Below are 18,471 nucleotides of genomic sequence, written 5' to 3' on the forward strand. Positions count from 1 at the left end.
ACTACCCTATAAAGTAGGAATAATTATTCTCATTTTACAGGTGGGGAAACTGAGGCTCAGAAAATTAAATCCCTTGTTTAAGATCACATAGCAAGTGGTAGAGCTGAAAATCAGCTCCTGGTCCATCTATCTTCAGAGCTTATGTGCTCTATCTGGAGTATGGCCATAGCCTCCTAAAAAGGCTCTCATTTCTTTCCCCCTCTGAATCATTTTTTATATTGTTACTAGAGAGGTGTTTCTAAATTATAATTGACCATGGTCTCTCCTATCTGAGAACTCTTTTTCCTTCTCAATTACGTAGCATGGCATTTACGAAGTCTCTTTCAAGATCTGACTCTTGACTATCTTTCTGGACTTCCCTCTTGCCCCCAAAATAGAGCTCTGATGGTTCCTGTAGATGCTTTCCAATACAGCTAGGCAGATGTTTCTCTAACTATAAGGATGCTTTATTTCTTTGCCTAACAAATAACAAGATCTATTACTTACTATGCTTGCTATATGCTAGATGCTTTACATTATACAGCCATTATTTCATTTACTCCTCCTGATAACCTTATTTACTCCTCCTGATAACCTGATAATTATTATTTTATAGTTGAGCAAGCTAAAGTTCACCACGGTTTGGTAACATCAAAACAAAATTAGTGGCAGAGCTCGGATATGAACTTAAATCTGTCTGACTCTTGTACGTTAAAGGGATTCAGTAGATGTTTATCAAATTAAGTAGTTCCCCCATCTTCTTCACTCCATTAACACCAACAATGCACAGATGTCCAAGGTGGAAATGTATACAGAAGCCTTTTAATGTCACAGATATCTGTTATTTAGAAAGTGTTTTAAAACTTGTGTACCTACCTGCATGAGATCTTGAAGACTCTCAACAAAAGAAATCTCTGCTTCTACCATATAAAACTCTGCCAGGTGTCTCCGGCTCTGAGAATTCTCTGCCCGGAATGTTGGACCAAAGGTAAACACTTGAGTAAAAGCTCTGCAATTCAAAATTAAAAGTATAAAAATAGGATTCACATGATTACTTTTAAGTATTTAAAATACTCAGCGTACTCTTAAAAAAAAAAAAGTTTTGTGCCTCTGTCTTGTCCACAAATCTGCACATATTAACTTCTATATTTCCCTAATGGGTGATAATAATAGTTTCATTAAAAATGTTACATATATAGAAACCATTTTATCCCGAAGGAATCTGCAAATGCTTTACAAACCCTATGGCTTACTAAATATAGAATTATAACCACTTCTGGGTGCACTCTACTGCAGCTGCCTTAAGCAGCAGGCAACTACATTTCGCAGCAATCAAGAACAAAGTAAAGGAAAAATACCACAGCCCAACGAGCTTCACAAAGAAATCTACACAGTAACAGTTAAAACTAGAATTACAGTGGATAAAGGATGCTAATTATTTTTTAAAATATGTGAAAAAAGAGTGTCACATATGTACAATGATCTGCCTTGTTTAAAGCCTATTCAAGTTCTTCTCAACCACCCAAGTGTTTCAATGAACACGGTGACCCCTGAAACTTGAAGGTGAGGATGGATTTTGAAGAACTGTCTACTTTATTCTCTGGTATTCAAGAGAATAGCTCATATCTCAACAATCCAAATAGTGGGGGAAAATCTTACTTTTCAATTCCTGCCAAAAAGTGGACACTAACACTTTCGTTCTTCAACACTTCTCATTTCCCTCATTTGGAATCAGGGCAACAACTGGGATTAGATCAGACATATGTGAAATAATGAGTATTTCCTGAGGACTCTCTAATCTTTGAATTTTAAGGTTTTGTTAGAATAAAACAAGAGGTTTGGGGCTCCTCAGCTATTATCCTGAGCCCTCCTCATTTGACTGGCATTAGCCAAAAAACATTAAAATCGGAAAACAGTACAGAAAGTAGATTGTAGATATATATACACCAGTTGGGCTTTGTTTTGTTGTCTTTTTAAGTAAAGATACTCTGGGAAATGAAACAGTAAAGCAATTATAGGGGAAATCAACAATTTTGTCCCCCCTCCCCCCGACAAAGGGCTATTTTAGTTAAGGCCTAGTTGGTAAGAAGCTTAGGAATTTATGTTTTGGTTCTTCAGCCACCTTCCTGAGACCATAATCAGTTAACCTCCAAGAACCTTAGTTTTTAATGGAAAAATAAACAGTAAGAACTAAAAAATATTACTATGGTAACCTCTCTACTGAGATTCAGATCCAGACATGTGTGCTAGAATGTTCCTGAAAACACTGACTCTACCTTATGCAAAATGAAAACCCTTGTCTGCTCCCAAAACAGACAAAAAAACAAAACAAGAAACAATCCTTCCTTTCCTTTTTTACTTTCTCCAGTTCTATTAATTTCAGTTACTCTACCCCATCGCCCAAATCAGATCTCCTCCTGCCCACACTTCCCATATCATACCGATTACAAAATCGTACTGTTTACACCTAGGAAAATGCTGTCAAATCCCCCCTTGCCCTTCTTTTTTTTTTCTTACATCTACACACATACGGTCTTAGTGTAAACTCTTGTGTCTTGCTTGGAGAACTACAACTTTTTACCTGGTGTCTGCCACTTATTTTTCTTTCTCCAGCCCTAAACTATTAGGAGTTTTCAAACTCAAGCCTGATTATATCAGTCATAATTCAAAAGTCTTCAATGATTTCCTACTGCTCAAATGATAAAGTTCAAACTCCTAACTTTGACTCACTTTCCTTCACAAAGCCTTTTCTCTAGCTACACTGGAGACACTCCCCTCACACAGCTTGCCAAGGGAAGCCTTTGGCCTTTGTTAGGCTGCTCCCTGCCTCCAATGCTGGCTCCTCTCTCTCAAATGGCAAATTTCCACCTATCATTCAAGATTTGGTTCAAATGTCACTTTCTCTTTGTAACCTTACCATACACCTCCAAATTTACTGATCCCTCCTTTATATGACTATGGCATTTTGTTCATATATTCATTACATAGAACATATCACTTTGAAATGTAATTATATATGTCTGTATCTTTCTCCCCCAATAAACTATGAAATTTTCCAGAGCAGGAATCATGTTTTATTCATACTTACATCTCCAGTGCCTAAGATAAAACAGGTGCTCATGCTGAATGAATGAGTACTAATGATGATGACAGGCTTCCTCAGTTGTAAACTGGAAAAGTACAGCATCCTCACCAACAGTAACATTACAAATAATATATAGAAAAATACTCAGATGTTTTACTCTGGCTGTTACTTAGTACCTTAAATAGGTCAAACAATGTAGGCCTGTCCCAAACAATAAATTAAAAAATTGTAAGGCCCTGAGTTTATAATCTGGGACTATGCAATTTCTAGGTAGGTCGGCAATAGTATATCTACATAGATGAAAGACATTTTTTTCTGGGACTGCATCACAAAAAATTATGTATACAGATGTTCGCTAACAACAAAGGATATTTTAGTTGAGATTTTCCTGGGCAAAAACAGAAACTAGGGGGCATAGGTGAAATCTCCTTTGAGGGCTCTGAGGGAGACTTTCAAGAAATGGGCAGTGATCTTCCTGAAATACAAGGAAAGCCAATGAAATTGCTGTTCAAAAGGGGCATATTATTTGTATTAAGATGCCAGTTACAGTGAAAACAGTGGTTTCCAAAAAGAATTACAAATTCAAGTCACAAGGGCATCTTCTTCTCACATGGCAATTCTATGTAGGGTGCTCAAAGATGAGCAGCAATAGGGATTTTTCATTTAACAATGGTTAATAATTTTTCCTGGCAATGCAGGGTAAGCACTCTAGTATAAAGTAGTAAAGAGGGTCAAGATTTTTATTTTAGTTATAATAAGGATCGGGCTCTGACTGAGGTAGCCAGGAGTTAAGTATTATTCTAATAGGGTAAGTAAAAACTGACGACCATGGTGCTTCCTCTGAATTAACAGAACAACAAAATGAACTGGAAGGTATGTTAAAAAACAAACAAATAAACAACTGCCTAATTCAGCATATAGTCTTTAAGCAGATGAATACCTAAATCATTTGAGAATGAACATCCTATGCCACTGCCCAGTGATGCCATGATAAAAGCAGGGACAGCAGCAGTAGTAGCAGTGATGGTCGCTTCATCAGAAGTGCTCCTTCTGGGCCAGGCACAAGCTGCAGGAACCTCAAAGTTAACTTCTTTATAGTTAACTCAATAAAGTCTGGATTGTTACTTCAGTTTTTCAGGCTAAGACATGGAAGGTCAGAGAAGTGGAGAAGCTTTCCCCAAAGTCAGAGAGTCACAACCCAGAAGGAGTAGAGGCCAGATTCAAATCCAGATGTGGTCACAGCCTTTATCATGATATAAAAATACTGAGATTTGTAACTGAATACTGATAAATCTGGTAATAATCTGGTAATGCCTCATCCAAGGCTTCTCAAAGATAGTTAGAGTAAACAGTTTGGTATATTCACCTTCCTTATGAATAGCTTATTTGTTCTACATGTTAAAAGTACAGTTCACTAGGGATTATATTGCCTTTGTGTAAATAAGGAGAATGATAAATTTTCATCAACATTTTATAACCTTGAGCAAGTCATTTAGCCATTCTGGTCTTCAAATTCTTCCATGAGTGGGAGACAGGGGCAGCTTGGCATTAATCTCTACTGTCTTTTTTAACAATTTTGTTTCTAGGTCCATGTGAAATCATTCTCACTTTAATTTATGCTGACTTCTTCTTTTCTGTCTTTCACAGACATGAAAGCCATTTGCAGCAAGGCTTAAACTAACCAACATTTAAAATAAGATCCGAAAACAAGGCCACTTCTAAAATAAGATACAAAACCAGGTGAAAGGCCAGTACTGCTGTGAGAAGCAACCAGAAGAAAAAGAAAACACTCAGCACTAAAAAGCATTCTTGTGCCAGATTATGAAGAGAGGCAAGCTATATAAGGAAAGTCCATGAGCTTGGAGTAGATGTTTAAGATAACAAAAGTACATTTAATACACATCAACCAAGTTAACTACAAAAACGGATCTTTAAAAATAAAAAATAAAGTTACCTCCCCCTGCAAAAAGATCTACAAAGGTCATTTTCTTCCTTCTGTGGAGTTTTATGAAACCCTAAATTGGCAAGTGGATTATTATAAAATACTCCCTGATTGCTTGGCTGTTTATTCTTTCTGGCCCTGAAATTCAAGAGGTAACCTCTATATTTTCGAAAGAGTAATTACTGTTCTTCAGCTGGGGTTAGAACTTATTCAGCAGAAGGTTGATCAGCAACTTTACCGAAGGCCCCCACTCCCAACTTCCTATTACTTCTCTGTGGTCAGCTCAGTAAACATTCATTGAACTGAAGTAAACTCACAGCTTTAAACTAGCTTTGAAACAGTCTTTATGAAATGGTATTCTCATCTTTCAAAAATAATCACGTTTACTACTGCTTTGAATCCACTGGATTATTAATACTGTCACATATTTGTCATTCATTATTTCTACAGAGCATCTCCTTTTCAGTTTTCCCCTATTCTTCTAACCATCCTGCAATACACTTGGAAGGGGATAAGATAGCTCTCACCATTTCAACAATTCACGTCAAGACGCCTTAGGGAGGATGCACTCTAAAATCTAAAAATTATTCTCTACCAGCATTGTTAATGATCTCTGAAAAATTAACTTTCTTAAACATGTCCTCAGTATTTGATCTGGAACTGAGTCTGAGGCCCAAACAAAATATAATCTTAGCTGCATAATGACATTCAAAGGTCAATAGAGTCTGACAACAATCCTGCTAAAGGAGTAGAGGGGTTGGCTACTCTTCTCTGAGGAGATTAAGTCTGAACTGGGGGAAGGACATTCCAGGAAACGGAACATTAAGTACATAGGTCCTAAGATAGGAAATGAGACTGATGTGTTTAAAGAACAAAAGTACGCTAGAAGCAAGATGAATGGTAAGAGGTCAAAGAGGTGGGAAAGGATCATGCAGGGCATTCCTTGTAAGCCATGGTAATAAGGAGTCTTGATTTTACTTGATTCTCCTTGGAAGATTCTCTCATCTTGAAACATTTAACACTGTATTCTCCTAGTTTTCCTACTTATTTGATGTCCATCTCTGTCTCCTACATTGTACTCTGTTTGGTAAACACTAGAATTCCTCAAAACTTAGTCCTTAGGCCTTCTTTTCTCACTGTATATATTCTCCGTAGATGATCTCATCTCAGCTAACAATTTCAATTAATTAACTATTGGCACACAATTCACACATTTCTATCTCCTGCCCAGATTTCTTTTCTAGGCTCTAGAAGCATGTACCATGTATTTGATAGATTCTTTCACTTGTCACAAACAGAACTCATGCCTTCCCTGAGCCCCATTTCGGCTTCAGTCTTCTTCCAACCTTTTAGGTCAATCCTCCCATTAGGCTCTTTTTAATAACACCATGCACTATTTGTTCACAGCACCTTTTAAATTAAAAAAAGAAAAGAAACATGTGATCCTTTGTTTAATGTTTGTCCAGCTCCTTCATTAGACTGTAGATTTCATGACCTTATCTATGTTTGGGTTCATTATAGTATCCTCGGTCTTAACACAGTGCCCAATACACACCAGACAATTACTTTTTGTCAAATAAGCAAATAACTCATCTTCTACTAAATATGCTGATTCCAAAAATGAATCTCTGAAAAAGGACTGGAATGGGGGGTTAGGATAGAGGGGGAAGGAAAGGAAGATGGTAAACAGAATGTAAGTTACTAAGCAAAAAATTCTGCTATTCTCTGAAATAATTTTTCACAGAAGGTACTAGGAGATATAGAATCACTTTTTTGAAAAGTAACTGCCCACATAATTAGTTTTTACTAATTTTAATTTTACTAAGGCAGTAAGTAAATTTTTGAAAAGGACTAGATCTGTTGAACTTCCCTAATTAGCAAAGATTTTATTTCTTGAGAACTGAAATATCCACATGAAAAAAAATTACCCTCTTATTCTATGTAAACAAAGCAGCACCTGATTTTTTAGCTATTGTAAGAGAAGATACCAACAAGTTAAAACAATTACTCCACTTTATCATCCCTGCAATGATGGACTCTTCAGAGGGCTGACTGATTGCATATAAGGTCTCAGAAAATCAGATTTTTGTAAAGGGTCACAATTTGTTGACTGTTCTAACTGAATATTTATCTTCCTATTTTAAAAAGATGCTAAAAATCACTTTTCCAAACAAGGTAAACATTTTGCCAACTGCATCTTTTCATACCTAGATTATCCTTCCTATATTTCTCCTATTTAATAGTCCTTATACTGAGGACCACTAAAGAGAACAACTGGCCAGTATGTGTACCACATGGTATTTATGTTATTATTTAAGTCTACAAAGATTTCAAAGGTTATCTTTCTGAGGCCTGATGCCAGAGGTCAATGAGTCATTATGGCATTGAACTATCAACAATTTCCATACAAACGACCTTTACCTTTTTAAGGTTATGGTAATGATTAAGAACATGTATTCTAAAGACTTAAATTGAAATCCTGGCTCCTACACTTATGAACTAGCCAAGTTAACTTCTTTGAGATTGAATTTCTCCATGTGAAAATGGGGTTAAATATACATTATGTCACGGAGTTATTATAAAGATAAAATGAAACAAAATATGTGAAAAGATTAACCTAATATTAATTAAATGGTAAGTGTTCAACAAATGGGTAATAACTATTTTTATTTGCTTCTTTTTTTCGCCAAAAGTCTGCAGTTCCCATTTCACTGGTCTTAAGACCTCTTTATGCTTTCAATTACTGAAGATTTCAAAGAGATTTCATTTATGTATGTTATGTCTACCTGTGTGTACCATTAAAACTGGGAAATTTAAAAAACTGTATTAATTGATTTAAAAACAATGATAAACCCATTATAAGTCATAAAGAACAATTTTTTAATAAAAATTCATAAGAGTGGTACTGTTTTCCTCTTTTGTAAATCTCTTTCATATCTGGCTTAATAGAAGACAGCTGGATTCTCATATCTGCTTATGCATTCAATCTGCTACGCTATCACATGTCATGAAGACTTTGGAAAACTTCAGTGTGCACTCAAGAGAGAATGAGAATGAAAAACACAAATACTGTCTTCATACGATGATGAAAATGGTTTTAACCTCAAAGGACTCCCCTGAAAGGATCTCAGGGGGCCTCAGGGATCCTCAGACCAACTTTGAGAACCACTATTTCAGGCAATGGTTCTTAATGAGGGGTATTAATTCTGGACTTTGCCTCTGGAGACCTCCCTCCATTCAGAAAATTTAAGGAAGGTACTGGCCGTGAGTGTTTTTAAAAGTTCCACAGGTAATTATTATGTGAACCCCTGATTAAGAACCACTACTCTAAAATTTGTTTAGACTCCCACATCAATATCCCTTTTACAAAGTCTCTTGATAACTAAAATTTTTAAATGAGCAATAATGTTGTTTTGGTGATGATGTAGAGAAACTCCTCACACATTGCTGGTGGGAATGTAAGATTGTGCAACTCCTATGGAAAGGTCTGGTGATCCCTCAAAAAGTCAAACATAGAACTATTATATGACCCAGCAATTTCATTCTGAGTATAAACCCCAAAGATATGAAAGCAGTGTTCAAACAAAACCTTGTATATGAATGTTTGCAGCAGCATGATGATGCATTGATATCTTTTAAAAGGCTCCCAAAACATTCTAATGGACAGTAGAGTTGAGAAGCACTGATCTAGACCTTCTAAATTCCAATTATAATGCAAAGTGAAAGGGACAAATAACTGATATAAGAGGAGTTATTTCACAAAGGTACCACTTGCAAAGAGCTACAGACTATGAATGAATAAGACATTTCTAATATTTTTGACTGACTCCCAATCTGAACTTGTTCTATGAACGCAAAAGGATAAAGGGGCCATGGAAGACTAGAAACAGGGGCAAGATGCTTTTAAAGGAGCACTGAGCTTATCAGAAATAAAGCAAAAAAAAAAAAAATCTCTATTTCTCTGCATTTGTCTTCCCTTAATTCTAGAAGAGGAAGAAGGGAGGGGAGGAAAAGAGGGAGGTGGAAGAGGAGAAGAAAAGAAAGGAGAAGAGGAGGAGGAAGACACAGAACAGAGAAATACTCGTTTGGACCCTACAGTATGTCTTTCACATGTATGCCAAGTGATATACACAGGGATTTCACAGCTTCACAGTAATGCACTAGCTAAGCACTAGGGAAAAAAGCCCATCAGTAATAAAATAGATGATTTGTGGCATAGTCATACAAAGGAATATCCCATGATAGTGAAAATGAGCAGACTATGCAACATGAATATAATGTAACAATGGGGATGTTACTGGGAACATAATGTTAAATGAATAAAGGAGGTCACAGAAGAATACATATAAATGATTCCATTTATATAAAATTTAAAAACTTGTAAAACTAAAAAATGAATTGTTTGTGAATATATGTGATGAAACTATAAAGAAAAAATGATAAACACAAAATTGAGGCTAGCTCTTATAGGGAGGCAAGGGGAAAGTACATACAGGAGACTAAAGAAACATTTTGAGGGCGCCTGGGTGGCTCAGTGGGTTAAGCCGCTGCCTTCGGCTCAGGTCATGATCTCAGGGTCCTGAGATCGAGGCCCGCATCAGGCTCTCTGCTCAGCGGGGAGCCTGCTTCCTCCTCTCTCTCTGCCTGCCTCTCTGCCTGCTTGTGATCTCTCTGTCAAATAAATAAATAAAATCTTTAAAAAAAAAAAAAGAAACATTTTGAAAAGACAGGGGTGGTGAATGCATCATTATTCTTTATACTATACTTATAATATCTATTTAAAATTTTGTGTCTATGCAATATTTAGACATCAAAAAAGACACAAATGGACAAGCTAACAGAACACAATAAAAAATAAAATGACAAAATTAAACGAAAACTAAAGGTTAGGCATTGGCATCACAGCCCAAAACACCTCACCAGGACACCACTCAGTTCTTCATGCTTCCCGCCTTTCCCTTCTCTATGTGTATCCATTCAATTTAACTCATTAATATTAACAAACATTAATATACCCTGAGTATCTACACTTGCCCAGCATTATTACAATGCTAAGGGCAACAGAAACCTCCTAACATCATATGACATGGGTGACTTCAATGCTTTAGGATCTAGACAGAGGCCAACTAAATCTGCACTGTTTAATATGGTGGCTACTAGCCACATATGGTTACCTAAAGCTACACTATTTAAAATTAAATAAAATTACTATAAATTCAGTTAATCAGTCAAACTAGCCCATTTCAAGTGCTCAACAGCTACATACAGCTAGTGGCTATCACACTGGAAGTGCAGATACAGAACACTTCCATCACTGCAATAAGTCTTACTGTCCAGCACCAAAGTAGACTGTTGAAATCCCAGTATCTGCAGAAAATAATCAACTGCAAAAAACATGTGCTCAAACAATGCAACATGAGAGAAGAGATCAATGGAGGACAGAACTCTGGGTACAGCTTCTGAATTTGGCCCTGTACCTAGTCATATATATTTTCCCCACTGCTATGGATCTGCCATGTCAGGTTCCTGTGGCTCTCCTCCTGTATCATATCTGCTGCTTTATAAAACTAATGTCCTACTTCTTTGTGTTTGCAGGCATAGCTCCCTTCTGATAAAATGGCTGTCTTCCTGAAAGGCACTGACACACAACATAAGACTTACTCAGTAATCAATATTTCTAGCTTCTGTTAACTTTCCATCTATGTGCATGGCTAACTCTGAGAATCAGGCTTTGATAGGCTATTAAGGCATCCTGTGGGCATATGATAATCTGTTTTACTTATCAGCTTCTAAAGATGAGGAAGAACCAACTATTCTCCAATGGAACATTAAAAACATACATACACGATGAATAGTTCTTCCCTTTTTTGGTTTGGTTACACTCATAAATATGGTGATAAATGCCAGGAAGAGAGAGTGAGTGCTATAAAAATACTAAAAACAAATACTTCTAATGATATGGATTATGGTATGATCTATACAAAATGTAGAGAGACATTGGATTGAACTATTTTGAGCAGTTATCTTCAAATTCCCATGTCATACCCAACTATCAAGAGCTACATATGAAATACCAGTACTGTCAAGTCAAACACATATTTTGGCTATCAGGGCCATGCTTGTAAATTCTGAGGTAATTCTTCATATAATAGTCCCTAAAGTACTGTTTGTCTAGGGTTCAGATGTTGTCACTGAATCTTACACTATACTGTCCTGAAGGAGAATCATGAAGAAAGCATACCCAGTTGAAGAAACTACGTAAAAGTCACTAAAAGATATTCCACAAACAAAAACATTTGGTTTTTATTTTTATCTCCCAACCTCCATCGTAATTCACACATAAAATCTGCCTCTTAAACGTGAAATACAGCTGGTTCAGGTTTTGCATCTTCTTCAAGTTGTAGAGATTTCTGTGATGCATGTATGTTTATCTTTCCTATGCACCTGTTTCAAGTGGCAAAACATGGGCTCTATTTTTTCAGTGTAGGGGTATATCACAGGAGATAAAGTGGGGACCGATATCAAGAGATATAAAAATAATATGACTATCAACCAACACATGTGAATGAAGCAAAAGAGAGAAGCAAAAACCATGGCTGCTTGGGTTTCTTTATTGCCACATTCTTCTACAGGAGCAAAAATGAAGTTTCATTTTACGAAAAAGGAAACAAATCTATCTTACTAAAGTAAAATACACAGAAGTATTTCAGTGGTTTTGAATTCATGTACATAAGTTTAGAGGCGATTTTAAAAATTGTTTTTTTAATATTTTATTTATTTGACAGAAGAGAGAGCATAAGCACGGGGAACAGCAGAGGCTTCCTATTGAGCAGGGAGTTGACGCAGGGCTCGATCCCAGGACCCTGGGATCATGACATGAATCAAAGGCAGAAATTTAACCAACTGAGCCACCTAGGCACCCCCTCAATCTTTTTTTTTTATTAACACTCAATTTTCTAAATTAATTTTTTATTAAAGATTTTATTTATTTGTGAGAGAGAGGGGAAGAGAGAGAGAGTAAGCATGAGCACAAGCAGGGGGAGCATCAGGCAGAGGAAAAAACAGGCTCCCCGGTGAGCCTGCTGCGGGACTCGATCCCAGGACCCTGGGATCAAGACCTGAGCAGACACTTCACTGACTGAGCCACAGAGGCATGCCGAATTCATACAAAGAGAAATTCATACCAACAACATGGGAAGGTAAAATGAAATTTTACTTTCATATAATAAAATTACTTTAAAATATCTAACTAGGTCCAATACAATATTACTCCAAGTTTATTAACACGTTTTCTGATGGAATTTTTTTTTCTTCATTAGAATAGATTGGTGAAATAAGTCAAAAGCAAAAACTATTCAGGCCTACAGGTCATAGCAGTCAAGAAGAAATAGAGCAGCTTTGGGACTAGCTATCTATTCTCATCTTACAATTGGCGTTATGTATCATAAAATCATATTCATTTATTTATTTTTTAAACTTTTATTAGACAACTAACCACTATGGAAAATACAGATAAATCAGGCATAGGCTTTTGCCTTCAAGGAGCTTATACAGACTAGTAGGGGAGATCACAGACCTAAATGTACAAGCTACAATGACAAAATTCCTAGGGGAAAAAATACAAGAAAATCTTTGTAATCTTTTGAATAAGAGAAAAAATCATAAATCATATAACAAAAAAGTGATAAAGTACATACCAACAAAATAAAAAACTCTGGTCTTCAAATAGTACTATAAAAAGTTGCAAAGGCAAGGCACACTGGGAAAAAGTATCTACAATACAACAGATAAAGGTCTAGTATCCAGAACATACAAAGACCTCTCAAAAATAAATAATAAGACAAACAACCGAACAAAAATGGGAAAAAGAATTAAAAAGATAGTTCACAAAAGAAGATATTTAAATGGCCAATAAGCACACGAGAAAAGAAAGTTCAACAATATTAGTCATCACAGAAATGCAAATTAAAACTGTAATAAGATATATGCTTACCAGAATGACTAAAGAAATACTGACAACATCAATTTTTGTCCAACACAGGGAACAAACAAAACTTCCATTCTTTGTTGGTGGGCACACAAAATAGTACAAGTACTCTGAAAAACTGTTTGGCAGTTTCTTATAAAGTTAATCATACATTTACTATACAACCCAGCAATTCCTAGGTATTTACCCAAAGGAAATGAAAACATGTGCACACAAAGACTTGTGCATGAATTTTCATAAAGCTTCAGTTATAACAGCCCCATACTGGAAACAACCCAAATGTCCACCAAAAGATAAATGAATTCCCTCAACTTTATGGTCAACTAATCTTTGACAAAGCAAGAAAGAATATCCAATGGAAAAAAGAGTCTCTTCAACAAATGCTGTTGGGAAACTAGGACAGCCACATGCAGAAGAATGAAACTGGACCATTTTCTTTCTTTTTTTCTTTTTAAATATTTTATTTATTTATTTATTTGACTGAATGAGAGACAGAGAGAGAGGAAACACAAGCACAGGGAGTGGGAGAGGGAGAAGCAGACTTCCTGCCAAGCAGGGAGCCTGATGCAGGGCTCAATCCCAGGACCCTGGTATCATGACCTGAGCTGGAGGCAGACACTTAATGACTGAGCCACCCAGGTGCCCCTGGACCATTTTCTTACACTATACACAAAAATAAGCTCAAAATGGATGAAAGACCTCAGTGTGAGACAGGAATCTATCAAAATCCTAGAGGAGCATATATTGCATGGAGCACTGGGTGTGGTGCATAAACAATGAATTCCATTACACTGAAAAGAAAAAAAAATGGTAAAAAAAAAAAAAATCTTAGAGGAGAAGACACATAGCAACCTCTATGAGCTCAGCCACAGCAACTTCTTGCTAGACACGTCAAAGACAAAAATAAACTATTGGGACTTCATCAAGATAAAAAGGTTTTGCACAGCAAGGAAAAGAGTTGACAAAACCAAAAAACAATGGAGAGAACGGGAGAAGATATTTGCAAATGTTTTATCAGATAAATGGCTGGTATGCAAAATCTATGAACATATCGAAATCTGGGGTGCCTGGGTGGCTCAGTTGGTTGAGTATCTGCCTTTGGCTGAGGTCATGATCCCAGAGTCCTGGGATCAAGTCCCCATCAGGTTCCCTGCTCAGCAGAGAGCCTGCTTCTCCCTCTCCTCTGCTGCTCCCCCTACTAGCTCTCTCTGTCAAATAAGTAAATGAAATCTTCTAAAAACAAAAGAGCTTATCAAACTCAACACCCAAAGAACAAATAATTGAATCAAGAAATGGGCAGAAGACATGAACAGACATTTCTGCGAAGAAGACATACAAATGGCCAACAGACACATGAAAAAAATGCTCAACATCACTTGGCATCAGGGAAATACAAATCAAAACCACAATGAGATACCATCTCACACCCATGAGAATGGCTAAAATTAACAAATAAGGAAATGAATTTTGGTGAGGATGTGGAGAAAGGGGAACCCTCTTACACTGCTGGTGGGAATGCAAACTGGTACAGACACTGTGGAAAACAGCAGAAAGTTCCTCAAAAAGTTGAAAATAGAGTTACCCTACAACCCAACAATTGCACTACTGAGTATTTATCCCAAAGATACAAATGTAGTGATCTGAAGGGGCATGTGCACCCCAATGTTTATAGCAGCAATATCCACAATAGCCAAACTATGGAAAGAGTCCATCAACAGATGAATGGGTAAAGAAGATATGTTATACATATACAATGGAATACTACTCTGCCATTAAAAAATGATATCTTGGGACGCCTGGGTGGCTCAGTGGGTTAAGCCGCTGCCTTCGGCTCAGGTCATGATCTCAGGGTCCTGGGATCGAGTCCCGCATCGGGCTCTCTGCTCAGCCGGGAGCCTGCTTCCCTCTCTCTCTCTCTCTATCTGCCTCTCCATCTACTTGTGATTCCTCTCTGTCAAATAAATAAATAAAACCTTTAAAAAAAAATGATATCTTGCCATTTGCAATGATGTGGATGGAATTAGAGGGTATTATGTGAAGCAAAATAAGTCAATCAGAGAAAGAATTATATGATCTCACTCATATGTGGAATTAAAAAGAAATGGGAGGGGCACCTGGGTGGCTCAGTCATTAAGTGGCTGCCTTTGGCTCAGGTCATGATCCCAAGATTCTGGGATCAAGCTCTGCATTGGGCTCCCTGTTTGGCGGGAAGCCTGCTTCTCCCTCTCCCACTTCCCTTGCTTGAGTTTCCTCTCTGGCTGTCTCTCTCTGCCAAATAAATAAATAAAATCTTAAAAAAAATAAAAAATAAAAACAAAATATAGGGGAAGGGAGGGGAAGGGAAAATAAAACAAGATGAAATCAGAGAGGGAGACAAATGTAAAGGACTCTTAATCAGAGGAAACAAGCTGAGGGTTGGTGGAGGGGAGGAGAGTAAGGGCATGGGGTATTAGGCATTACGGCAGGCACATGATATAATGAGCATTGGGTATTACATAAGACTGATGAGTCACTGACCTCTACCTCTGAAACCAATAATATATTATATGTGAATTAACTGAATTAAAAAAAATAAATAAAAATAAAATAAATCTTTAAAAAATATAAAATAAAAAGAGATAAATGAATTAAAAAATTATATATCCATGCAATGGAATAATATTCAGCAATAAAAAGGAACAAACCCACTGGATGAATCTCAAAAGCATTATGTTGAGTGAGAGAAATCAGATACAAAACAGTGAATACTGTATGATACCATTTACATAAACCTAAATAAAGTGTTATATAAAAGCCATTTATATGAAATTCTAGGAAAGGAAATTCTAATCAGTCACTACAGAAAGTACATCAATGGTTGTTTATGACCTGGGACCAGGGAGGGAGACTGCAAAGAAAAATAAGGGGAATTTTTGTATGTGTGTGATAGAAGTATTTTTTATTTTTATTACAAAAGAGGTTATGAGGTTTTATAAAATTTGTCAAAATGTATTGAATTGTACATTTAAAATGGGTGCATTTTTTGATATATATAGAATATTTAATAAAGTTGAGAACAATAACAAAAAGAGCTTATTCATGCATTGGCTTAATTACTCGACTGTACTATTACCTAATCACTTAAATTAAAATCACACCCCAACTAAACTATAAAGGGTGAAAAGTCAGGCACCTGGAAACACAGAAGGGGGCACAGCAATGATCTACTTCAAAGAACAAAAGAACCTAGAATACAGTGATCAATCACTGTCAACGTAACTGACCACAGCTTTTAGGGCAGATTATGACCCCATCTGCTCTCAGAGTTTACTTCTGATTTGGTCTTCAAATTCTGACAGGTATTTTATTTCTGTGTCCGAATCCCTTCCTTCAACCCAAGGCACTGGTTTAACCTTCTGACCTATCTTGTGAGACCTAAATTCTGGCAGACTCACTACTTGTCTCAGTCCTCTGCTTTGTGTCAACTCCAGTGCTGCTACTCTTGTAAAACAACTGGATTACTGCCAGCTATTCTTCCTGGTTACAACACCCTGGCTTCTTTCTTTATAATCACCCTGGGCTCTCCAGGTCCCAGCTGTCATGACGACCACCACCACAGCACTTACCATTTCAGTATCAAACTGTGATAAATGCTGGGCTTTACAGACCATCTAATTCTCACACTGGCTTGGCAAAGTGGCTGTTTTTATTCATATTTATAGTCAGGATGGGGAAGCTCAGATATCAAAACTTATAAAACTAGTATGTATAGAACGAGAATTCGACTGGACTCTAACTATATGACTGTTTACTTGGACAAATTCAGCACCTTCAAGCAGGGATAACATTATCTCAGTAGCTACTTCACTTTGTAACAGCACTGGCAACTCTCCATATGTCAATCAACAAGTCTGTCCTATATTTTTAACATCCTCCTTGGTGTCCAACATGGTTACATACCATTTGGGTGAACACAAATTATTGCTGAATAAATGAGTACCCATAGTTATTTTTAGGTAGAAGAAAACAAGCCAGGGGGAAAAAAAAGTCAAAATGACATAAATTTTCTGTTCTCAACACAACCTAAATTCTGCAAACATGTAACAAACATTTTTTTTCCCCTTTCCTAAAAAAGTAATTAAACCCACCAGAGCAAAATAGAATTTGGACAAGATTACACAGTAATTGTAAGAAGTAACAATATCAGTTTTGCTTTTTATAGCTCCAATTACTGTCCATAATGGTCAAATTACTAAGGATTAATTGGTGTCTCACTATAGTAACCTGCATTTGCTTTTAGACAATGCCAACAGGCATTGCATTTTATGCAAAATGAGTTCTATTTGTATCATTCCTCAAAGGACTGGCTGGTAATTTTTTTTTAAACTCACACCAAACTTGTTTATTTCAAAGGCATTCAATCCTTCAGATACTCTGCTCAGCCAGACCTGAGTGAGATAATACAAGAATGGGGTTATTCTCTCGCACACTTGAAGTTGAGAAAAGGGAAATTAGTAACTGCCATCACAAAGGAAAGCAAGACTAAAAACAGAGAACCCTATGTTTAGACTTGCAAGATGGTATGCGGATATTGTAGAGTTAATGCATTAGACAAAGACACTAATTTGTCATGCAAATAACGCAAAGCCTAAAAGAGCAAACTATTACCACTCAAGCTAGTAAAAATGAAGTTCAAATAGTGAATTAAATAAGCACATATATTTACAGAAGGCCCTCCCCCAGCCTTTACTTGCTAGATGGGGTAATGCCCAATTCATGAATCATTTAGTAAAGACAATAAGATCTTTTTAAAAAAGAGCACAGATATTTACATTCACTTCTTTCTGAGATAATCTTAAGGGAAGTTAAAAGGAAGAAAGAGGAAGGAGACCCTTTGGAGGACAGAAAACAGTGGCTGAGTGATGACTGATGTATCAAAGCATGGAGGCAATTATGCAGAATACAGAGTAAACATGCTGCAGCAGAAAGGAGGTGACGTGCACACAGAACCACAGTGAGGCTGGAGATGGAGGAAATGGACATTCATTGATAGATTTTGCCTATGGAACTATCAGCCCTCTCCAAGTTCCCCCAGAATGGCTGGAGGCCAGATGTCCCCACCAAACAGGGAAAAGAGAGACGTTCTCTAGGGCAGTGGTCCTCAGCATCATCACTACTTGATAGGTTTGTCATTACACAGTCTGCAGGGCCATACTCCCATTGTTTCTGATTCAATCGTTGTTGTAGATGCTGTGGGGAAAGGGAATGGGAGGTGATTACCCATGCGTAAGGGAATTCTTTCTGGAGACCTGAAAATATAAAATTAGATAGTGGTGATGGTTGTGAAGGACCCACAGGACCCAGCTGTGCCTTAAATTGTCACCATTTTGACTTCAGATGGTATTTTCTAACTGATGAAGCTTATCTTTTCACTTGGGCAAAATACCAGTGGACAAAGCATCCCGTAATGAGAACCGAAACTACCCCTTGAGCACCGAC

The 18,471-nt window shown here is 36.9% G+C and overlaps 1 protein-coding gene across 1 annotated transcript in view; it reads right to left on the bottom strand.

Annotated features, from left to right (window-relative positions):
- The window catches only part of NARS2 (asparaginyl-tRNA synthetase 2, mitochondrial), a 126,860-nt gene that overhangs the window by 35,810 nt on the left and 72,579 nt on the right, over positions 1–18,471 (bottom strand). Inside the window, exon 7 of the mRNA XM_059391433.1 lies at positions 856–988. Within this exon, the coding sequence (XP_059247416.1) occupies positions 856–988 (133 nt within the window). The remainder of the gene's footprint in view (positions 1–855; positions 989–18,471) is intronic.

The sequence above is a fragment of the Mustela nigripes genome, chromosome 1 (genome assembly GCF_022355385.1).
Source record: "Mustela nigripes isolate SB6536 chromosome 1, MUSNIG.SB6536, whole genome shotgun sequence".
Lineage (NCBI taxonomy): Eukaryota > Metazoa > Chordata > Mammalia > Carnivora > Mustelidae > Mustela > Mustela nigripes.